This window comes from Talpa europaea (genome assembly GCF_964194135.1).
Source record: "Talpa europaea genome assembly, chromosome: X".
Lineage (NCBI taxonomy): Eukaryota > Metazoa > Chordata > Mammalia > Eulipotyphla > Talpidae > Talpa > Talpa europaea.
In genome coordinates this window covers 16,263,863-16,290,161 of record NC_140081.1, presented here as the reverse complement: position 1 = coordinate 16,290,161, position 26,299 = coordinate 16,263,863, and the positions used below count along the sequence as shown (strand labels likewise).

At 36.4% G+C, this 26,299-nt stretch overlaps 1 protein-coding gene across 1 annotated transcript in view; it reads right to left on the bottom strand.

Moving 5' to 3' along the window:
- Positions 1–25,105, bottom strand: part of IL1RAPL1 (interleukin 1 receptor accessory protein like 1) — a gene marked incomplete at its 5' end in the record, with an annotated part of 983,085 nt that extends 957,980 nt beyond the window's left edge. The window contains one exon of the mRNA XM_084259235.1: positions 25,024–25,105. Within this exon, the coding sequence (XP_084115361.1) occupies positions 25,024–25,105 (82 nt within the window). The remainder of the gene's footprint in view (positions 1–25,023) is intronic.
- Between the last annotated feature and the right edge of the window lie 1,194 nt (positions 25,106–26,299).

Genomic DNA, 26,299 nt, shown 5'->3' with positions numbered 1-26,299 from the left:
GTCAGTTTAACATTACAAAAAGGTCATCTTCTAGATAAGCTTAGCAGAACCTCTCTAGTGAAAATTAATCTTTAGCTACCTGAGTTCTAAAATAAAGTGACTAATAATATGCACTGGGCAGAAAAGTGACAATATTTGGGGCCTCCCTGGTGGCGCAAGGGGTTAAGACGCAACCTATGACGCTATCCGCAGCCACTGCAGCATGAGTTAGATCCCCAGCCAAACTTGTTTCAAACTTGCTTTTTTAAAAAAAAAAAGGTGACAACAATTAGGCAAAGGCATTCAAAATGGTTCTAAAATGGATCCCAAACCCTTTTTCTCTTTAAGAAAACTTATCTCCCGCTTTACAGGCAATGTTTACATTGTTTTCCTTATCATATGCTTGGTGTATGACTGTTCCAGTTGGTTTAGGACACCTTTAAGCACGTTATGCATTATGTAGATCCTGTTAATGGTGTTCGGTCAGTACTGTTCCAGGAGATTATGACAACCTGTTCTTCTCTCCGCAGGGTGCCTTCTAAACTTTCCTCCTATCCATCATTTTGAAAGGTCTGCTGATATATGGGTGACCCACTGCAAATAAACTGATATTGGGAGTTCATGCTTACTGACTCATAGGTTACAGTGTATGAAATCTAGTATCTAAGGTCTTAGAAGTGATAGAGTGAGAGTACATAACGTTCCAAGAAAAACTTGATTTTTTTTTCTGTCTCCCACAACCGTTGTTCATAATACATATCTAGAAATATCTCTGAGTATATAATAACGATGATCTCTGTCATCATAATTAAGAAAGAGTAGCTTTATGTTTCAGGAGAAGGTATCTGATCAAAGTCCCTATGTGTGTAACTAAATAAATGTTTCTAAATTATCTTAAATTTAGATCTCAAATACTTTATGCTGTGCTTTATAATTAAATGACTGCTAATGTACTGAGCACTGAATATGCATCAAATACTACAATAAATACATTACTTGCATTATCAACAATGCTATGAGATGCACTATTACTGTTCTTACTTCATATATGAGAGGTCTCTGGATTAAAGAGCCTAAGTAACTTTGAACTAGTAAAAGCCTCATAACTAGTGGTAGAGTTCAAATTCAGATTTTCCTTTGAAAGTTTTCAGCTAATTTCGAAAAAAGATAACATTTGTCCTTCAACTCAATTGTTGTGTTTTTGTTATTGTTTTTCTGTGTTATCCATCATCCTTTAGTCCTATTAGAGGCCACTTCATCCCCACAAAACTTTTCCTCCATTCAACACTCACATTCTCTCTTCTTTCCTTCCTATTAAAAGTGCCTGGACATAAAGCCTAACTCTTCCAAGTTGACCGTGATCACAATAGGAGACAAGACTAATGTAATAGAACACAGTACTATTAGTTTGGGAAGGTTCTTGAAAAATTATTTCCAGCATTAGGAAAACACTCAAGGATTAGATACGTAAGAGGTGAACCTTGCATGCTAGGCCAATTTTAGATGTGGCCTACAAATGCTGAGATGTAGACTGTCTGGTCTGAGAGATGCATCAAATCACTAGTGTCAAGAGGACACCAACAGAACTGTGTTAAAGATTATGATGCTTGAATCATGTTTCAGAGGCCTGAAGGGTAGACAGCAGGGCACAAACAAAAGTCTGGTTTCAATGTAAAAGATTCAGGACAGACATAAGGTAAGAAGAAATGAAGAGGCTATAACTGGGCCTGGCAACAATGTTCCCGGGTCTTAGAGAGGCAACTGGTTCCAGTAACCATTGCCAAATGGAGATAGCTACTATTTCAAGAATGGGTTTGTATAATCTTCCTACTGGCTCTGAGTCACATTTGTGGCTTGAATGAAAAAACATTAGTGGTAGTTTTGCCAGTTCTCACAAAGGATATAAAATTCTACATTAACTGGCAATTTCAATTGAGAGCTGGTACCCTCAAAGAAGGCTTTCAGAAATCAACTAAATAACCTCTCTCAACTTCAGGAATTAGAAAAGAACAAATCCAAAAGCTAGCAGCAGAGCAGAAATAATACAAATCAAAGCAGAAGTAAAGGAAATAGAAATTAAAAAGACAGTCCAAAAGATCAATGAAACCAAAGTCATTTCTTTGAAAAAATAAAATAGAAAAACCTCTAGCAAGGCTCACTGAGAAAATAAGGAAGAAATCTCAAATAGAATCAAAAATGAAAGGAGAGAAATCACAACAGATAGTGCCAAATTTCAGAGGATAATTGGAGACTGCTATGCACATATATTTGCTAACAAATTCAATAACCTCAAAGAGTTGGACAAATTCATCGAATTATACAATCATCCAAGACTGAATAGGGAAGAAACAGAAACCCTGAATAAACCAATCACCAGCAAGGAAATTGAAACAGTAATCAACTCTCCCCAAAAATAAGAGTCCAGGACCAGATGGCTTCACAAGTGAATTTTACCAAACTTTCAAAGATGAATTAATGTCTATATCTAAGCTGCTCAAATTCTTCCAAACAATGGAAAAAGAAGGAATACTTCCAAATACTTTTTATGAGTCCAACATTAAAACCAAAACCAAACAAAGACAACACACAAAAAAGAAAATTACAGCCAGCCTCCCTAACGGACACAGACACAAAAATTCCAAATAAAATCCTAGCAAAGGAAACCCAACAATGCATTAAAAGGATCATACACCATGACCAAGTGGGATTCATATTAGAAACACAAGGATGATTTAGTGACTGAAAATCAATCAAGGTAATTCACCACATCTATAAAAGGAAAGGTAAAAACAACATGATCATAGCAATAGATGCTAAGAAAGCATTTGATAATATCCAACAACCATTTATGTTGACACCCCCTGAAAAACTGGGGGTAAACCGAAAATACCTTAACATAATAAAAGCCATTTTTACAACAAACCCGTAGCTGATATTCTCAATGGTGAAAAACTTAAGGTTTTTCCACTAAGATCTGGTACAAGACAAGGAGATCCACTCACACCATTGCTATTCAACATAGTACTGGAAGTTGTAGCTAGAAAAATTAGACAAAATAAAGATATAAAAGGAACCCAAATTGAGAAAGAAGAAACAGAGCTATCAGTATTTGCAAATGACAATAATATACATAAAGGACCTTCAAGATTCCACAGAAAAACTAATTGAAACAATATGTTTAGCAAAGTAGCAGAGTATAAAATCAACACACATAAATCAGTTGCCATGCTTTATATGAGATAGGAAAGGAAGAAATTTAAAATGTGATCCCATTTACAATTACACCAAAAAAATTACCTAGGAATAAACCTAAAATTTACTAAATATAAATCACTCAATGTATCATCTCAGACCATAAAGGAATTAAACTAGAATGACAGATAGTTGAAAAATCTCCACATATTTTGTGTTATTTATATTCAAAATATATAATCCATGATTAAAGTAAAAATTTCAAGAAAAATTTTAATAATAGTAAAGTTGGACAATGAAAACATACCTTAGCAAAATTTGTGGGATGCAGTGAAAGCAGTGCTTAGAGGGAAATTAATAGCATTAAATGCACATATTAGAAAAGGAGACATATCTAAAATCAATAGAAATGGACTTGAATTTTTTAAATTAAAATTACAATGAAGAAAATGTCAGCATTAATTTCATTGAGATTTATCAAAACAAAGCAAGCATTCTTCTAGCTGCTGTGGATACAGGAGGTACCAAAAATAAAAACTCTGCTATACGCAAGGGGAGACTAAAAAAGTAAAGAAATTTTTAAAAATGCTTTCAGAAGACCATGCGTGTTATTAATAAATGTAGAATTGGTAATGTGACAAGCTGTGGGGGAGGGGTAACACTTGGAGAGGTGACTAGGGTAATTGTGCCTGAGGATATGACATGCAAAGGTGACTTTTAGAATAGTAGTGTGATAATCCATGTATAGTATTAGCCATAAGCCTCTCTTTTTGTTTTTGTTTTTCATCCTAGGGAATTTGTTTGTCTTTCATTTTTTACACATTCCATTTTATGAACATATACTATTTTGCACAATGAATTATATATATATATATATATATATATATAACTATGTTCACTTATAGGCAAATTATAAAAACAGGCACTTTTATTATATGTGCTAAGCAAATCTAGATGGTATGAAATTAAATAACAGATAAATGTTTTTTAAGGGAAAGAAATTATTAGTATTAGAGAGATGTATTTTAACAACTTGTAATTTGACATTTTAATTACAACTAAAAAATTAGTCAAGACATATTCCAAATCTTTTATATTCAAGAGAAGAAAATGGTAAGGATCCAAAAATATGTAGTTAAGTTTGCCCAAAAGTATATCTTTTGCAAAACCCAGAAGGTTGACACTTTTAAATTATTTATCAAAGAATGATGTCATGGCAAAGCAATATAATTGAATTAAAACATAAGGTTCAAATATGCATTTTCCGATTTCTAAAATTCAATTGGGTTTTCTCCAATCTATATATAATATGTTATATCATTCTGTGTGGACAAAACTGATAAAAACTAAATAGATGGGCACACAAGTCATTTCTTTACACATGAATTTTCATTCAATAATGATACTGATGCTGCTCTCTGTAATTCAAATATACTACTTAGTCAACACTTTCTTTTCCCCTGGCATCCTGCAGAGGGAGTAATGCAGAAAGATTAGTCTAACCCACAGCTGTGATCTCTTTTTAGACCACATATAATTCTTCTAAACTGTTTCTACAAAGACAACCACATTATCGTTGACGGTCCAACCTACCAGGTCTTTCAACCAGCTGAACAAGTTTATTCCATCTATGATGAGGAAGCTATACCACATGGTCTCTGACATTCTAGACTTCAACATTAGATTGTTCAACACTGTTCTTCAGTGAATTCTAATGGTCCTGTGCCTCCCTCAGCTTGTCGGTCATCTTAAGCCTTGAATATCCATGCACTGGTTTCACAGTGAGGTGTAAAATTGTCATTGCATTGGTACATATGTGGATCTGAACAGATTCCTCATTTTTTAAGCTGGAATAATTCAACTATGTTAAACCTCTACCAAACAATTTTAAAACACAATGTGTCAGCACGGTACACTTAATTGGCTTTTAGGCTCTAAATCTAAATAAAAAAGCAGTTTATTTGAGCTTGAGGTAGTTGTCATTCGTGCTTATTATTTATACATATGAGGAAGGATGGTCATTGATTTATTTCATGGTCTGAACATTTCTAACTTATCAGATTTGACCAGCTGATAGGAAAAGAGAGAAGCTTTTTTTTTGTTATTTTTAAATGGCCATCTGTACCTATCAGAAATTTCACATCTAATTTCATTAGTTGCAGGTGGCAGGAATAATTAACTCAGCTTTTCATTACATAATAGATCTAATAGGACAGTGGGCATGAGGAATATGGGTTTGTGAAATAAATTTCTATCACTTTGATGTGAACTAGTTTTGTTTTTTTTTTAATCCTAAAATAGTTTGAGCTCTATGCTTCCATTCTCTTCGTTTTTCCTTTGGCCTACATACTGACTTAGAGATATCCAGTAGGGCATATTAACCTCCACGAGCACACAGCAGAGGACTCTAAATATGGTGCAATAACACCAATATTGAAAATAAGGCACAGAGGCTGGATCCCTTGGCCTCCGTCTAGCCACCATTCTCTACTTTTCTCTCATGTTCATTCTCAAGTAATTGCTTTCCATGACTAATAGTTGTACATATGTCCAAATCCAATGGGCAATAGCACCTTCACATTATTCCACTCTCAGTTCCAGTCAATGCATTTGATTTCATCTTTTTTTTTTTAATCACTCTGGGCCACCATGAAATCACATTCAGTTTTTCTCCTATCCCACTCAGTGCATCTCAGAGATCCCTTTGCCAATGCCTGAAATGTTGAAGCATCCTAGGGCCCCAATTATGACCTCTATATTTTATATCTACTTACACTCAGCTTGAGTGATCTCATCCAGGCAAGTGGCTTTAAGTACAATTTACAAGCCAGTGACTCTTTCTGTTTAGATACCCAGTCTTGACCTGTCTAATAATGAGCTGTCTGCAGATGCCTTGAAAAAATGCTTATGAAATTTAAATGGGCATCTCAAATTTACTATGTCAAAAATAATAATCTCTCCCCTGCAACTGTCCCCACCTCAACCAATATCCCCACCATGAACTGAGTTGCTCCCAAAACTTCAAAGTCATCCATAGTTCCTTATTATATATTCCTCATCCTCCACGTCCAATCCATCAAGTCCCATTCAGTTTTATTTTGAAACTGTCAACCAAGCCAGTCTTTATCTTTCCATCTTCAATTCAGCACACTAGACCTAAAAGAGAAAAATTCTTATCTCCCTATAATGATTTAGCAGGCTATTCAAGAGCAAAAACAGCACCAACTAAAAGCATTTTATTTACTAATTCTCTAATGCTTCTCTTGCTAGGATGACTTGAAAAACCTCTTACTCCACCATCAAAATAACCTTTAAAAAATGTGAATCACATCTTATCATAGTTCCATCTCCTAGATTTCAGGGGCTTCATATGACGCTGAGAATAAAATGCAAATTCCAAATCATGACCTTCAGGCACACAGCTAATTCTCCAACATCACCTTCCACTTCGCTCCTCCAATCATTGTTTTGCAGAATTTCAAAATCCTTAGTTGTTTCACTGTATGATTCTTGGTCACTACTTGTCAGTGATAATTGACCTTTGTTCTATTTCTTATAAATGTCAAGTTTGCTCCTGCTGCATGCCTTTGGTGTTCACTATCCCCTCTGGTCTGAACGAGCTTTCCCCAGATTATTGCTTAATGAGCATTTTATTCATCATCAAGTCTCAATACAAAGATATCTCCTCAAAGAAACGTCACCTGGCCACCCTACCTTAAGTAGCTAGCTTTGCCAAGCATGATTATGATACCTTGTTTTAAGTTCATTCACAGCATGAAATACTGTAAAATCATCTTGTTTTATTGCTATTTGACTGTGCACACCACGGAGAAGCACCTATCCTTTCATCTCTAGTGCTGAGAATAGTAGCTGGCGCACAGAAGACAACTCACAAATATATGTTGAAGGGTATTAAATAAAAATAAATTTTGAAGAGCAGTGGCACATTTTAATAACTCCCAGAATGTTCTGTTAAATAAAACACTCAACCCAATCACGTTAAAAGCAAATAGCTATGAGACTTTAAGAAGAGTTTGTACGGATGGACAGAAAACACACTTACTCTTCTCATTTGCATGAATCAAAATATTTTTTTAAAGATTTATTTATTTACTTATTTATTTATTTATTTGTTTATTTATTTGTTTATTTATTTATACAAGCACTGGGCACAGTCAGAGGTGCGGGAGGGTGAGAGAATTCACCAGAGCCAGAGCGGGGAACAGAACAGGCAGAAGGACCGAAGTACACTGCTGAGGGGAGCAGCGGGCGGCAGGAGAGGTCTGTTGTGCCATGTGGGACCCTCGCCAGTGGCTGGGGATCGAACCAGCACTACAGAGACTGCGGGCAGCCTTGCAGCCCAGCGCTCATCTACTGCGCCACCGGGGACACCCTCACTTTAAAATTGTTCTTGCTCTATATTTAAAAGCAAAAAAAGCACCAACTGAAAGCATTCCACCCTACCCATGGATTACCTAATGCTAAGAAAAAGCAACGGCAGTAGAGAAAAAGTATCTATCCCTAATAAATATCTAAATTGTCTGTAAAAAAGTAGAATGCATGTTTACATTTATATACACATGAAAACAAATTCTCATTATCTCTTCATGTATTAGTGCAAATTCATGTTATTTTATGTTTGTAATATCTAGAGATGTGGGATCTAAATTAAATTTGATCATGAGTTTGAATAGAAGTTTTAATAATTTGTCACTGAACACTAATTTGCAGATGGTATGGCAGAGCCACATGGCAACATGAACTAAGTGTTCTCATTTAAAAATAGTCTCCAACAGCATCTAGATGTCTTCCTTAATTCAAAACATCTGGCTATCACATCATTTTTCCTGGTCTTGAACTTTTTCTGGAAGTTTCTTAACAGATACATGTTTATTTAAGGAGTCTTATCCACTGGCACTTTTCACTGTCTTCATAATTCCTATCTCTTTCTACTATGAGGAAAACTCGTTTTATTTTATCACAGAATTGCGTGATGGCAAAGTGTGACACTGGCCACAGAAAAGAGAGAGTGGAAGGCACAAGTCTCTACTAGATCACCAGAGGATTTCACAGTACTCTCCCTCAGAAACTTTCCCCACCCTGCATTCTCAGCTACCTCTTCCTTAAGACTCTTGTCCTCCGCTCCACCTGATGTGAGAGATTTCCTCCAGAGTTGCCAGGCATCACCAGAAGATTTGTAGAGAAGATCATCTGACACAAAGAGCTTTCGGGAAAAACCTCCCAATCATATCCCCAAAATTGTCAATATGATTCTATTTTTTCTTACTTATTCAAGTGACGATTATAAACTACAAGTCAAATTGAGGATGATAAATAATTATTAGCATGTATCTATAATGTTTAAATATTTTTCCGTAATTATACTGAGCCTGATGTCTTCAAGCCAGGATGATAAGAAGTCTGCATGGTTAGTTTCAGAGAAGACTTATTTTTTAAGTCATGAAGGAACAGATTTGGGGAAGCGTAAACAACATAAAACTAAAACCAAAGAATGTAATCAAAAATTAAAATAACTGCACAAATGAAATTCATTATATGCAACTTTCTATGTGAGGCATCAATTTAGTCAAGCATATGTTCTTGTCTAATTCAGAATATGTCAACAGTGTAATCACTCAGGGGGTGATAAGAAAGGAAATGTGATAAATACTATTCTGTACCTAGCAGCTATAATGCAGAATGCAAACATTAAATTGAAACAGAATTTATCATCACATGCAGGTAATGCCACAGTTTACTCAGTTTACACAGTTTTATCCTTATCAGATAAAAAGTTATTGAGGATTTTGGAACATGGTGCGAAATTCAAGAAGGTGCTATACGTAAACCCATAGCCTGAACCTTATGATTGAAGAATAAGTAAATTTAAATTGAGAAAAATTTCCCTTAAAAATGCTGGTTACTGAGGGCCTCCCCGGTGGTGCAGCAGTTGAGCGCTGGGTTGCGAGGCTGCCCGCGGCCTCTGCGGCGCCGGTTCAATCCCCGGCTGCTCCCCGGCCACCGGAGGAGGGTCCCACATGGCGCGCAGACCTCTCCTGCCGCCCGCTGCTTCCCTCAGCAGTGTACTTCGGTCCTTCTGCCTGCTCTGCTCCCCGCTCTGGCTCTGGTGAATTCTCTCACCCTCCCGCGCTTCTGACTGTACCCAGTGCATGTATAAACAAAACAAACAAACAAATAAATAGATAAATAAAAACATGCCTCTATTAAAAAAAAAAATGCTGGTTACTGAAAGGAATGGTGGACCAAGAAACCAACAAAGAAAAAAACCCAAAATAAAAAACAAACCAAAAAACAACGCAAAGATGCAAAATTATTGTTGTATCAATTCCATGCATGCGGCAGAAAGAGACTCTCTCCAATTAGCTTCTGCAGATTGTCTCATCTCAGACAATTAGAGCTAGTTGCACAGAAATTGTCTCATTCAGAACATGCTTTGAGAGAGTTTACAAGATCCCAATGGAGCTTCCAAACTTGCTTTGTTTTCCTAATTGAAAACTTAGAAGGTAATAACCTCCTCTCAATTCATAGAAAGCCGGAAACCCTAGGATACAAAGCAGTTTCCAAAGAAATTTAAAATAAAATCATGTATCATTAAAAATTGAACAAAACAAACTAAGCACGTCTCCCAAAGAAGCAAAAACATGCCTTTGAAACAAACAGTAAGTCACCACTGTTCATTGCAGAGCGGCATGTCAGTTACAGAGTGGCAGAATGAATGTGCAAGTTGCCAAATTGAACTAATTCATGTTCTGAATTAAAATAAAACACCCTCAATGTTGTAGGCCACTTCTTTTCACCAGCATTCCCAGGGTTTGCTGTGATCTGTCTTGGGAGACGTGGAGGCATTGAGCAGCTGCCTTGGCACAAGCCCCACTCCTGGCAGGCGCGCCCTTCGCCCAAGATGCCTTTCCTGCATCTCGTCCTCCTTCATGGAATGACCTACATATGAACACATATGGTCAAAACTCCAAGGATAAAAGTGAGGAAAAAGCTGCACCATTCCCGTGACAATGAAGGAACTAAAAAGCTGCTCTTTTGGGCAAAAGAAGAAATGTCACCTCAAGATACACTTCTTCGGTGTTTCTGGCTTCAGCTGTTACAACCACAGTCATGAATTATGGACAGCAACTATGAATGGTCAGATCACCCTGCTACGTAAAGATAAAGTTTAATTCTCCCTCAACCTAAAATAAATAAATAAATAAATAAAATAAATAAAACAACTTTCCATTCCATGTAAGTTATTCATTCATTTCCTTACATAACAATCAGTCAGAGAATGCTATGTGCAAAGTCCTGGGTGAGGGCTTATAAAGGTTATGAAGTTGAGCTATCTAGAGCTGATTCTTCAAGGTACTTCCATTACTGGGGGTACCAACACGCACATAAATCGCCGCAGGAAAATACGAGAACAGTGACGAGATTCATCAACGTGCTTAAATCCAGCAATCAAATACAAATATGTATTGAGTACTAATTATGCAACGACTCCATGAAGTATAAGCATGAGCTTACACTATTTAGTTGGGTAAATAAAACACAGATGTTAAAAAATGCAGCAATCACAGATCCTAATCATTTTTGAATCCTCAGCACCTGGTACATAGTGGTTCCTTGACAAGTGTGTGTTTCATGAATGAACAGTTAACTGGGTACATCTGTATGCAGACGTGTGTGTTATGTGGGTGCCTGCGTGTATATGCAGTCAGGTATGCATACATTACATGCCACCCTATTTTAAAAGAAGCCTGACACCTTGAAAAATGCTCTGCCCTGTGTTCATTTCAGGTATTTTGCTGAAATCAGCAAAAGAAGACTCACTGATACAATCCTCCATTATAAGCACATATCATAGAAAAAAAAATTGAAAGAACTCTAAGGAAGAGTTATTGGCATTAGGAAAATGCTCTGTGTAAGAGAGATACTACACAGGAGGGATTCAGCTCCCAAAGACTTTGAGGTCAGATGTAGACTGAGTCAGACTTGAAGCCAAATCACAAAAGATATATACTAGAAACCTAAATATGTATTTGGCCAGGACGTATATAGTCTAGAGAAGCGACGTTGAGCTATTCTCAACGGAATTTTCAGTTTAATAAATAAAGCTGACATTACACTCCACCTATCTCCTCTCTCCAATTACACAACAAACCACTAGTTTTTATTAATTCTATACTGTACTAGCCACCAACCCATCTGTTCCTTTCTGGGCCAGTGTTACAGCCTCAATTCACAATTCCTCACCTAACTATTGCCCACATCTCCCAATCTCCAGTCTCAAAGCTCTTTCCCACTTCTCTGATCAGGCGACTCCTATGCATACGTGCATCAGTGGCTCTTTTTTTGTAGAGCCACTTCTTCAGTGGCTCTTTTATTTTCTAGAGGATAATAATCATGTTTCTTCTCAAATCATACAAAGTCCCTTATCTTTGGGCTCCTACTTATCTTTTTCCACCATTTCTCCTGACACACTCCCTCCCTCTGACTTACACCTACACTGTGCCCTAATGTACGGGCACTGCAGCTTTCATGTAGAAGCCACTCTTCGTATGCTTCTGGGATAGACTGAATGATGTTCCTGAAAATTTTCCACATCCTAATTCCTGGAACCAGTGACCATGGTACCCAAGTAGCTTTAGGGAGGGACACTGCAGATAGGATTAAGGATCTTGGGCCTCCCCCAGTGGCACAGTGGTTGAGCGCTGGGCTGCAAAGCTGCCCGCAGCCTCTGCAGCGCCTGTTCGATCCCTGGCCACTGGGTGAGGGTCCCACATGGCACGACAGACCTCTTCTGCCACCCACTGCACCCCTCAGCAGTGTATTTCGTCAATCTGCCTGTTTGTCCCCCGTTCTGGCTCTGGTGAATCCTCTCACCCTCCCGCGCTTGTGACCGTACCCAGTGCTTGTATAAATAATTTTTTTTTTAAATAAAAGGATCTTAAGGTCAGGACATTATTCTAGTTCAACCATGGGGAGTCTAAATGTAAACACAAGGATCCATGTAAGAAGGAAACTGAAGAGTCAGAAGGAGGAGATGTGACAACAGAAGGAGAGGGAGCAACAGTGAGGGTATGGAAGATGCTCTGCCACTGGATTTGAGTTCAGGGAGGAGCCACAAGACAAGGGATGCAGATATCTTTTAGAAACTAAAGGCAATGAAACAGATTCTCCCCTGGAGCCTCCTGAGAGAATGAAGTCCTGCTGACAACTTGATTTTAGGACTTCTGATCTCTAGACCTTTACAAAATGTGTGTTACTTCAAGTGACTAAGTCTTCAGTGACTTTTGCAGCAGGAAAAGAAAACTAAGACACTCCAGCTCTATGTTTCACATCACTTATTTTTTGCAAGATCTTTAACAATGCAGACAGTGGATGGCTCATCTTTTTTTAATCCCCTGGAGAATTCAGTCCAATTGCTTGTTTATAGTATGCATTGTTTGAAAATATTTGCAAAGTATAAGAGGAATGAGAAGTGACTATGAAAGGGCAATGTGGCTAGCACCACCACTTCCAAAGTTATGACAGATACATGGATTTTATAATGTGAAAAAGCACGCAGCTACAAAAATAAGTACTCCCATATGTTTCATAAACAATAACCACCAAAGCTATGGGGGAAACTGTATGAACAATTTTCAGAATACGACTCCTGGATGTGGAAAACAAAGAATGAAGCGATCAAAGCTAACGAAGCTACGCCATTTTACCTGTTTCTTTTCCTAAATCTTCCTATACTGTTATTTCTTGAATGAGGACTCCAAGAGTCAAATCTCTATTATGCCCAAGAGTAGCTGGAGTTTACTCAATGCTACCAAGTACATAATACAGTAAGGATTCAAAAAACTCTTCTTTACAACTGTATACAAAATGTATTACTTTGTTTTTTGGGAAAATGAAGAAACTTCCATGTAACATAAGGTCAGAAGTACATAAAATCCCAAAAGAAACTATCACCAACAGAGCTGTAGACATTATATCAAGTACTCATATCTAGAAACACTTGGAGATTCTCTTCAAAGTTTGGAAAGAGTGTTATAATGAAAGAGAGAGAGAGAAAGAGGGGGGGCATGGCCAGATAGGGAGGTAGAGGGAGAAGGGGGTGGGGGAAGGTTTATATTCCTTTAATTGGAAAATGTTTATAATAGCTAAGTCACTTTAGAAAGTCTTGTTTTTTAAAAAGCAAAACTTTATCAACCAAGAATTTCCTTTCTACCTGAACCTCATTCTTTTAGTATATGCGGATAAAAGCAACAGCTTTTTCAAGGTGACTTTGCCTGGTGAGCAGAACTCTGCATTAGCTTAACTATCCTCAGGACTCACACCTCCTGTCCCAGGCCAGTATTTGGAACCAGCAGGAAAATGTAAGCAGATTACATGTGTTTCACTTCCATATTCCTACCACCAGTTCTCATTTATATTAGTAAACAACTGGAATATCTGTAATGACTTCTTCTGATACTTGAACCACTACAATGACAAAACCTTAATGGCAGCAATATATTAAAAGGAGTGTTCTAGATACTTTGTAATATGAGTGCCATTGTCTATCATTGTCTATATAACTTGAACTTTGATAATACAAGATTGTAAAGACTGTAAATTGACTTGCCTATTATATCGTGAAAAATAAAATATTCTTTCTGTCTCAAAAAAATTTAGTGAACACTTCTATTATAAAAAAAAAACAACAAAACCCAGAAATCATATGCCTTTTTTAACCTAAGGCAATAATAAACCAAAGAAGATACATTTTTTTACCTCTTTTTCTATTTTATTTTAATTTTATTTTTTGTTATTTTATTTTTTATTATTATATTTAAATTTTATATTTTTTACATCATTTTTCATGGATGGTACTGCAAGGAATATGCTCAGCGAAATAAGACAGAAAGAAAAAGAAAAATACCATATGGTCTCACTCATAGCAGGAATTTAGAAAACCTAAATAAGGGACCAGGAAAAAGACTAATTATAATAAAGTAAAACTCAAAATCAATACACAACTATAAACCAGAGACACGCTACACGGGGGGAGAAGAGAGTAGGAGCAAAACAAGGGGGGGGAGGTGGAATTGTATGGGGACTATAACCAAGATGAAAATGCATACATTGTGCAAACAAATAAGATACAATTTTGATCCAAAAACATATTAGGACCAATTAAAATAATTTCTGAACAGGAATTCATTAGTTTTCTTCCCCTGTTCATTTTCTCTCCGCTTTCTGGGATTAGTAGAACATTTTCACCAACTCAGAGCAGCCACCAGATGGCAGTAGAGAGTCCAGTTAACGTTACAGAACATACCTATAGGAAACACTGGCAGAATCTTTTCAAGTTGTTCTTTTTTCTGATACGAAAATATACTTAAGAGAAAATATTAACTTTTCTCATTATTGATATAAGATACATTTCTTTTATCATTTCATAACCTACTTCTGTGATATGTGGAATACAAAGTAACTGGAATAAGCTTTTAGAGAGCAAAGTAAAAAGCCAATGACACTACCTTACTAAAATCAAGGTAGTGATAGCAATTGTGAAATATTTTAGTAGAGTGAGTAAAATACAGATAATTGAATAGCGTTTAAGATACCCACAAGGGGGGTTTTATACCTTTAAAATAAATATACATATTTATATAACCCTCAGAGATTTTAAAATTTGGCATAGTTATCTATTTTCATTGCCTTAAGGCAACATTTTTCCATACAAGGCGGCACTCTAGATGTCTTAAGAGACTACTCCTCTACAAAAGAAAATTTGCCGCAAATAAGCAAAATATAGGCTGAAACACAGTTTAGTGTCGTGAATTGCCAAACCTAATTTTACTTAGACACTTCACCACCTGAAGGAAAAAGTGCCTTATTTTTACTTTAGCTTTGTAGCCACATACCATATGATTTTTTTACATGGCTAAATGTCATACGTTTTCTATTAATAAAATCAAATTCCTGTTTTGAACTGATAACAACCTCTGAGCTCTGGCATTAGGAAAAACTGTGCAGCATAAAGTTAAATGCCATCAAGGATGGGTCTCAAGCACTCTGGCCACAAATTCTGGCCCTCTAACACCTGTCTGATGAATTTGCAAATATGTAAAATACTGTCACTTTATCTACTGAGTAAGCATTGAAGGTTTTCAATAAATGCTTTTGATTTGAACAAAAGGATACACTTGCAGTTACTGATGTAGTTCAAAACTTCTTCTTTCTAAAAAAGGAATCTGAAGACTTCAAGTGTTTAGGGACTTGTCCCAAACAACAAGACTCAGTAGGAGCTGGACTGAGACCCAAGTTCTTAGTTTCGAGTGCTACTGGCTTGAGAACACTCCTCAGGACAACCTAAACCAGTTCTGGAAAATGACTTAAAGCATGTGATTTTAGTAGTCATCATTGCAGACAATATCCGTTGTCAATATCAGTTGTCTGTAGAAGTGTCCTGCCAAATGACAATGGTCGGCAAAGGGTTAACCATGGCAAAGAGTAACACACTTGTGAGAGGCACTTTCCTATCTGTTTGTACCAAGTGAGGGCATGCAAACTCAATCAGGCAGATGTGGCACATATGCATAAGGGAACGCGACTCAGCAAAACTCTGAGGCAACATGGATGGTGCTAGTAGGGATGATGCTAAGCAAAATAAGTCAGAAGGAAAAAGATAAGTACCTGATAGTTTCACTTATATGTGGAATCTAGAGAAACCAAACAAAGGATCAGACAAAGATAAACTGTAAGGCCGACCCCTGAGAACAGACCTTAGATCTGAGACACTCACATTGCTTCTCAGCATTCTGACTAATAGCAAGGTGTAGATCTGACACACTCAGGAGGGGAGGGGGAAGGGAGGAGTAGAGAAGTGGGGGAAGAACACAGTGGAGGGTGGTGGACAACTGTGGGCACTTCAGTGGTGGCAAAGCTATGGTGACTGCACCTGAGGGGACAAATCCTACGCTGTGGAAAAAATTAACAAAAAAATGTTAAAAAAAAAAATTCAGTATTACCCTACCTTCAGGTGGTTCATCTGTGGCCAATTATTTCAAATCTAGGTAAAAGATTTTGTTTGAACACAATTTTATTCTTCCTATAGTACAATTATTCTCATGGTAGATAACCGTTTTACAATTGTTTTACATAATAATTTCTAAAGACTTAAAGTAACCCTTAAATAAACAGCCCTTATAATAAACTGAGTTGAATAACATATATTTTTAAAAAATATATATGACACCAACTTCTTTCAGATTCCATTTTCTCTCCATCTCTAAATTCGCCTGAACTTTTATTGAAGGACCGATTTTCAGTTGCCTGACACAGTTCTCCACAGAATTTAACCCCTTCACTCTCACTTGTTGAAATTGTCTACTCCCCTGATTTCTAGAAAAATACAAAGTTTTCTTTCCTCTCTCGTAACTTTTTTTTAGTCTCCTTCCCTGACTGACTCATCTTTCTCTGCCAAATTCTTTAGGATAGTATTCCACAAAACCCGTGGCTTCTTTTCCCTTCACCTTTCCTTTTGCTCTTCTTCCTCTGCAAGCTCTTCCTGGGTAATCTCATTCTGTCACGATGCTCTCAAGATGAAGACAATTTCAAAATCCTTATTTCTAGTCTTGACTTCTGTGGTGGGTTGGATAGTAGCTCTCCAAGAGATACACCTACCCAGAACCTTATTTAGATTAAGCAACTTCACAAATATGATTAAGAACCTTGAGATGAGATCATCCTGGATGATCCAACTAGAGCCTATATCCACTGACAAAGTATCCTTATAAGAGAAAGGCAAAGGGAGAGAAGAGACACAGGAAGCCAGGTGAAGATGGAGTCAGAGGTTGGAACGACACACATATAAACTAAGGAACACTTGGAGACCCTAAAAACTGGAAGAAGGACTCTCCCCAAGAGCCTTCAGAAGGACTTTGGCCTTGGCCAATACCGCTGATTTCAGATTTCTGAACTGCAAGAGAATAGACTTCTATAATTTCAAGTCACCCAGTTTGTAGTGATTTGTTATGGTGGCTACGGGTAATTTGTTATGGGAGCCACAACTCCAGACCAATAAATCCTTCAGCTCAATATTTCCAGTTCCTGCCAGAGCTCATACATTCCAGATGAACTCATTCCATTTCTTCTCTCCTTGAAAGAAATCGGCTCCTCCACCTCTGTAACTGGGATTCCATCAACATAACTTCTCAAATTATTTCACACTACATCCCCAAGTGTTCACTTGACCCTATTTATTCTTTTTTTAGAAACATATTTTCAGTCCATTGACTGCCTTTCAAGCCCTAACTATAGTTGAAAATGATTTTCACTAAGATAACTGACACGCCAACTCTGAAATCCCACTACAGTCTTTCCTACAAGAAGTGTTATCTGTCCAAAAGCAGATCTGACCATGTCACTGTCATGTGTGACCAATTGTATCTTGCCTTCTCTGTAGAGAACGCTTTACTGATGGACTGGCATAAACATTTTGGTAGCCACATCACATATACATCAAGGAGGTTCATCTTTATGGTATGTGTATAGACCATACTGTCCACAATGAATGCTCTGCCAAGAAAGTGGTCCAACCTTTTGGACCGAATTTTCTACTAAAGGGATTTGCAAAGTAATTAAATACTTCAGCTAAAACATTTTGCTCTGCATGATAAAATTCAAACTCCCTTGTAAGATACCTGAAATCCTTCAGATTCCATGCCAAATGTTCATTTGATACTTCATCTGATTCACAAAGACCTTCCTACTTACTCTCTTTAAATAAGTGGTCCTTTCAAGTTTCTGTTCTTGAGTTTCAACATAATTGATGACATCACAATCTTATTACAGAATTATTTTCTCCACCTCTTCCTTTCAAATGCCCTACATTCAATCATCAAACGCAGTGGATTCTAACTTTAAAATAGCTCTCTCTCTTCCCCATTTTCACCACTGTTACTCTGAATCATAAAATCATTTTTGCTTCAGACATTTTTTGTTGAAAGGAACCCATACTCCTTCAGGATAACACAAGAAAAAGGGGGTATTTCTGAAAATGCATTTGTGAAGTTCACATGAAACTTAGAAGTTATCAAGAGCCAAAGTGTCACTAGAAACTATTTCTTTTATTTTTCTTTGCCTGCCGCCCCTCCTTCCTCTTTCTCTGTGGTTTTCTGCTCCCCACCACACCTTACCTCCTCAACAACATCCCTTTCTCTCTTTCATCATGGACTACAGATCACATGATCCTCTCATCAAAATTTTTCAACTTAACCATTTTTATCCCCCCCATTCCTGACTGGTCATCCTTTCTCTAATCTCTAGTCTCATCTCAGTAAGCTTTATTGATTGACTCAGCTAATTATCAGTTGTAATAGGCAGAATAATGCCCTGACCTCTCCAAAGATGTCCACATCTTAAGACCTAGACCATGTTACTACATTGCATTAGAAAAGGGCATGGCAAAAGGCACTTGACTGAATTAAGGATCTTGAGATGTGGAGGGTTTCCAAGTTGATCTAGACAGGTCTAGTGTAATCAAAAAGGCTTTTAAAATGGAATGAGACAGGAAAGTTGGAGGCAAAGAAGATGGGACAGCAGGAGCAGACTTTTAGAGTGATGGGAGACCATGAGCCATTAAGAAGCTGGAAGAGGAACGGAAACTGATGCTTCCCAAGAGCCTACTCAAAGAACGCAGCAATATCAACCTTTCACAGACATTTGACCTCCAAAAATCTAAGGTAACAAATGTGCGTTGCTCTAAACCACTAAATTTTTGAGAATTTATTAAAGCAGCAGGAGGATACTAATAGAAGACTTCCCTTTTCCAAACTACCTCGTTGATCACCTTCAAGTCTACAGTAAGCTGCTTATGGATCAGGCTTTCATCTTCCAGTCTAGCAGTGATCACCTCTGCGCCATCTCTAGAATGAACATCAATTCCTTCACATGACTTAATATATCCACCAACGACTGGCTTCTCACTGCTGCCCCCTATTCCTCCCCTCCCCTTTATACAAGAGCAAGTATATTTTCGTACTCCTGTGATGCAATGTAACACAGCTATATTTTTCAACTTGGGACATTCCTATCCCTTCTGAAATCCTATTCAACATGCAAGAGTCTTCCATACTGAATTTTCCAAGTAAATTCACCATAAGCCAGTCATCAGTCTCCAGAATTGACATCAATCTATATAAACTCTACATAAAATTAAACTCACAAGTAAAACTGAACAAGCTTATGGTGAAATTCCTAGGCACAGAGGATGATTATTAAACAAAGATACTTGACAATTTTGTCAGATGTAAGTTCCCTTTGTTAGACGTGTTCTAATCAAAGACACTTCTTCAAATTAATGTATGGTAAAGAATGGAATTAGACTTTTTGTGGTGAACATAATGTAGGAGATACAGAGGCTGATTTAAGTTGATTTAAGTTATAAACTTACATGTTATAAACCAATGCTACGTCAGTCAAAAGTTGACAGAATTATTCTAGATCTAATTTCAAAAATTATTTTTAAAAAAGAGATAGAAAAATTTTCCCAAGGAAAACTAAAGTGCATTTTTGTTTCATGTCAAAAGTACAGAAACAAAACCTCAGAAGTTTGGTCTTGTAAGATATCCCAAAGGAATAAAGGGAGAAATGCTTCATACTTTTTGACATATTTGACAAACTCGGAATAAACACATGGTAAACATAATAAAAGGCAGATGCTAGGGGACTAAGTTGTCTCTTAATCATGTGGAATTAAACTCATCGACTTCCAGGAATGCCCAAGAGAGGTAATGCACATAAATCACGTTGGCATGAGATTGAAACACCCCACTAGACTTTCTCACTCTTATTTAGTAAAATTGTACTTTGTTTACACAGCAGCATAATTTCTCATACTTAAGGAAAAGATGGTTCTGAAATAACAAACAAAGATTAGAACCTAAACTATGTGTTTGGTTATTTAACTGCCTTCATCTTTCATGAATTATTTTGGCTTAGATTTTATGAGTTTGGTAAACTCCCTTGTGAGACTTGCTTTCCAAGTGCTATCAGGAAGAATTGCTTCTAAGTCTCTTTACACAAACAGATGTCCATTTTCAGATTCCAGAATAAAGACAATATCAACTCCTCTGGTAACCCTCTTACTCTCTCATAGCTAACTGCTATAAGGAAGATTTTAGGTCCCTTAAATGCATTCTAGAAGAAAATATACCTTTTAGTTTATGTATGTAATGACTTAACTGTTCTTATATAATATCATAAGTGTGTGGGGTTTTTTTTTTTTGCTTTTTTTTTTTCTTTTTGCTTTTTTTTTTTTTTTTGCTATACTGAGGTCACTCGCTTATTTATTGTGTATCAGTAATCAGGAGCTATACCCTTTTCAGGGTCGTTCATACTGAACAATATAATTAAAACCAGAATGCCTGCATAATGACAGTACTTATTTAAAGCAGCAGTAAATACAGCAAATTCTAATATAGTAATTATTTAAAGATTCATTTCCTTTCCTTCTAACATATTTTGAACTGTACTCCAAACTCATAAAAACCCTCATGATTTGCAAATTTCACAGTCTTCCAGTAAACCCTTATCATGTCTTAGATATTCTGAGTTTCTATCTTTTGCTGTAGTAATCTTATATATTATACTACTTTCTGTTTAAGAAACAAAAGTTTTTCCTAAATGCCTCTTCTTTATTTGACCTTTATTTTTCTAAAACTGTGTTGGTATTATAGCATATTAACTAGGTAATCCAACCTGAATAGTAAGTATTATAGCATATTAACTAGGTAATCCAACCTGAATAGTAAAGCTACTCATTTACTCAATTATTTCTTCATTAGGGCATTTCACTGAACCCTGACCCTGAAACACACATGATACTTGGCACTGTAGTTTATGGACATGCATGAATCATTGTTCTTACACTCAGCATTTTATAGTCTATGGATGGATATGAAAGCAAAGAGAAACAGACCAAAGGACTAACTCCCTGCCTCTTCCCTAATCTCTACTTCCAGATACCTCACATTTTATTCCTCTTCAGTGTTCTAAACTCCTGGACCAAATCACAACTCACACTTCAGTTCCCCAAATGTGCTATTCTAATACTTTATACATAATAGCTCTTCAATGGTTTACATGATTACCCTGTTCATGTATCCTGCCCCAAATTATCCTCGTGACACAAAACATAAATATACATTTACAAACAACCATTATTCACAGAGACCATACAATTTTCTTGCAATGACCTTGGGAAGACATAACATTTCATAAACACTGACCCTTCAAACAAAGTAATGACAGTATTGTTATGGTTTAAAATGTCTACAAAGACACAGTAGGTATATTCCAAATATATTCTTATATTTGCCAAAAAAAATACATAAAGAAGAGTGAGGAAGGTAGAGAAAGGAAGAAGAGAAAGAAGAAGAAAGAGTCAAACAAACAAGGACTTTAAGTTACCTTTTTCAAACTGGTTAGGATACAAAGACTCTCCAAGCAACTATTTGCTTTATATGTGGTTTTTGTATGGAATTTTGCGAATGACAGCAATTCAAATATTTATTTACTGAATTGCTAAAGTATTCATACACTTGAGAAGAATAGGTGTTATTGATTGCCTTGCTTTTTTCTTCAAGTGTTCCTTATAAAAACTAAAACCAAAGTATAAAATTGCTCCAAGAGAAAATCCATTGTATAACAAAATTGAGTGTCTGCCTCCATAGTTATTAAGGGCCATGATTCTAAAAGTATACACAACTATAGAACATTACCTGAGACCAAATTCAAATCTTGATTGTTAGCTATATACACAAAGTGATATTTGAAACAAAACAATATAGAGTTGAATTTTAATATCTTAATCAAGGGTGTTACGATGATATAACAGTCTTATTATAATTAATTTGTTCCTTAAATTAATAGCAATGGGGGTGTAAGTCAATGTGATAAAAATAAAACATTTCCAGCTTGTGTATGAAGAGCTCCTATTGCTTTCAAATTAGTTCTGTTAATGAGAAACAAATACTTACTTCTAAGTTTTTATGGAATGACCATATGTGTTCATCTAAAGTAAATGCTACAGACAATTAGCATGTCATAAAAATCCAACATTACTGTGTGCATGATAATCATATTTAAAACATTCTTGGTTATTAACTTCCAGTTCTGTTTTTGTTTTTTTTTTTTTTTTTTTAGTAGTCATAGCGAATTAAAAGTAATATTGTAGCAAAGACACACAAAAAAGCACTGGGTTTTCAATCATGATGACTGAATTTTCAAAAAGATTTATAAAATTGAGACTGAAGAATGCATTAAATAAGAGGAAATTCTAGGGATAAGTAGCCTTTTTGGTGTGTGAGATCAACATCGAAAAGTGATTTTTACTCCCTGGCCTTGGTGCCTCTGGTTATTATATGTTGAGCAGGGCATGAAGATTGAGCCATTAATCTTTTAAGGGGAGGATGCCAAGTGCACTACTCTTCTACTTGATCTGTGGAGATCAGTAATGACACTCTTCAGTAAGCTACATATCTGCTTCTCTCAACAAAGGTGCCATGGTAACAGGCATCAGCTAAAATGAGTCAAGTTATGAACGTATGTGGATTAAGTAGTATCACTGATTCCCAAATAGCACACTTACTGTCCATATAGCAAACAAACTTCCATCCTCGGTGGTCTTAACACAGACACAAGGGGGGAGACTATCTTAATCCACATTTTACAGAATAGTAAATAAACCTAAGAAGCAGATGAACTTCAGTATCTGCCTTATTTGTCATTCTGACATGATGAGACAGAAAATGCATTCAGTTGGGGAGGTATCAAGTAGCTACATTCATAAATACATGAGAGCAAGGTCTAGAACTTCTGCCAAACTTGGGGCATCATCTTTATTATCACTCTCCTAAAATAATCATATCATTAAAATAAAAGTTGAATTTGAGACAGGTCACTGGGTTTTCCAGGTCTCTGGAGCAGAAGGGTATATGAATTTTCCAACTGTCCTGCATTTCTAGTTTTGCTCCCGTGCCTCTCAAATATCCAAAGTCCCACATTAATAAAAGGTTCCCCTGCCCCCAAATTAGAGCATCTACAGAAAGGACCAGTTACCACTACTTTATGACTGGGGAGGGGGGTGAATGTCACATTTGCATTTCAATAAAGAAATCATAGATCTGACATAGCCAGAAAGAACTGGATAAAAACCATTTTATATAATCAAGGATAAAAAAATCAGAAAATTGAGTTTTTTTAAAAATTCAGTCAACATTTCTATTTTAGATAGTTCCATTTCATTATACTCCTTACACAGAATGTTTTTCATCTAGGTCAGTATGCCAATGATCCATGTAAAGCGTTTTCTAACATAAATTACTATTCTAGGAGATATCACAGTTGCAGAAAGGGTCAGCTTCCATCATGGTTAGCTCACTCTACTACCTACTCTTATTCCCACAGGTATGCCTGACTTTCTTTGTAAGTGGCAGACAAAGAAATCAAGATATCTGCTATTTACCAGTAATCCACTCAAATGACAAAAGCCACTATATCATAATCCTGCCCTAAGGTTTTCCTTCATTCAAAAGGTCCACCAAGAAGAACAGAGGATATGTGTAAACACAGAAACACTATTTTTCACATTGTATACAATCACATCTGCTGATACAACAGCTATCCAACTACCAAAATTTTCTAAAATCAATAGGCTCAATCAAATTTATTTTGCTCAAAATGCTGCACCATCGCCCTGTCCATGCAGAAGTAATCCCCAATCCCTCTGCAGACTTTCTCCCAAGCTGAAACCAACAAGACCCAAATTGCTCTGTTTCCCTTGCACATAGTCCTTTTCATTATATGATCAATGTGATTTTGACACCTCTTAATTGAAGGGTCCAAAGCTGCATCTCAGACCATCCATTCCCTCTCCCTTCCGAAGTAGAAAGATACTTCTGTTTGTGCAATTCTTGATCTCACAACACTCTGCAATCTCTCACACATCATCTCTTCTGTAGAGAACTAACATAGATCACACTCCAGTTCTAGCAACTAAACACCATGCATCTCCTCTTCCAGAATACCCAAAAGGTGGAGCTTCAAAAATTCTGTAACATCACATCAGAATGTGAGTGTGTCAAGGTTTTATCTTATTGGCTACTTAATACATAAGCTATAGCTTCCCATCCATAACACTATTTCTTCAATTGCCTCATATGCTTCACTATCTCCAAGTATCATCAGTCAACTGAAAACATGCAAAGTTTTCCATAAACTCTTCCATTTAGCAGCCCCTTTCATATTACCATTCTACTTTACCTCTACTTCCTAGTAATATATTAGGATGCTTTCCCATGACATTTTTTTTTAATAACTCTGGTGCTTTCCTTAAGTACTTACAAAGTGATTCAGCAAATCAACTGAAGTACAACCCTAAAAAGGATCTACCCTAAACATAGCTGACATTGAAATGGTAGCAGTAAAAGTGAACATGAAAAGAAATCACAGTACTTCCATGCAAATTTAAAAGACATTCCTTATAAAAGAAAAAAATTATACAATGAAATCATACTGAACCATAAGAAAATTATAATATAAAGTGAAATCAAACTGAAGCTTTTGGTTGAGAATCCATTTCAATTCATAGAAATAAATAAAATAAGCCACAATTTTTATCCTATTCCCATATTTCTAATTCCCCAAGAGTATGCTCAATTTATTTAAAGCTGTATTTACATTTCCACAATAAGGAGGCCCATTCATTCTCAACCTCTCCGCAAGAAGCCCATGCAAAAATGTAGCACCACCACTGGACGCCATAAAAATGAGAGAGAAGAAAGGAACACTGCTTACCAGAACCTCTTTTGGTCACAACCTTCAAACTCTGAGTGAAAGTAGCATATAAGAGAATCAAGTGTGGAATCGGAGCTTTCATCTTCCAGCTCTTACAGGTTGTTCCCTAAAGGAAAGATACAAAGAAAAACATATATTTAGAAATACACAGAGCAATATTATAGGATTATTTTGTTAGACTTTTGATCATGCATGACTGGGGACATGAATTACACACACACACCAAGAATGTGAACAGAATCTGTATTGTATTTCCCCATATACTATGATTCCTAAGTTAAAGCAAGACCAGGTATGCCAAAATTATGTCTTTATAGATCCATAAATGGTTACTTCAGGTTAAAAATTTCTTGTTATTTAAAGGACCTAATTGCAGCCCCTTCAAAAGAACTATTTCACTCACAATTGTTTAATTGTTTTTAATATAAATTACCAAACAATGACTTTTTAATGTTCCAAGCTGCAACAGAATATGGTTTTATTGAGTATCATTTTTTTTCAAATGTCATACCTCTAAAGATTGAATTATAATTATACAATTCTCATTCAAAAAACTCTGAAAGATACTTCAAGAGAATTTTAAGCCTTTTGTTTCTATTGAAATAAAGTACACCGTCTATGAAGCTAGGGGGAAAGCCACAGCATTTCTTTTTCTCACAAGGCTCTCAGAGGGATACCAAAAGGAACAGAGTGTTTGGATTTCAAAAGGGGGAACAATTTCGCTTGAAATTAACTGAAATGAACAATGTCATCCTCTTATTTTTGTTTAAGACTGAGATAGTATAGCTGAAAGACTGAATTTCAAAAAGTAGCAAGTCAGAACATAGTTCAAATATATTGTCAATCCATGACAGCACAAGTTTCTTTGCAAGACAGTTGTGGACCTATCATATTCAGCTTTCAATCACTATGACTTTATTAAAGATGGGGAAGCTGAAATGTCACATGTTTTTGTCTCCTGAGCCTCAGGTACCTCAGAATATTTTTAAATGATTAATTCACTCACATTTATAAAATTCTGTTAAAACACATTGTAATTCACAAAACAAAATCCAAATCCATTCACTTGCAGGAAAGTGTCACCATCATCATTTTTAGCAGGGAAGTCAGTGAATTTTTAAAATAAGCATTGAGAAGAAGCTATTTTAACTCAACTCCTTTAAATGATGATAGCCTGTTTCAGTTTTCTAACCAAAGACCTTGAGTTCACACAAAGACATAAAGGAAACCTAGTCTGAAGAGCCCACTCATCAGACACAGCTGAGGAACTGCCATA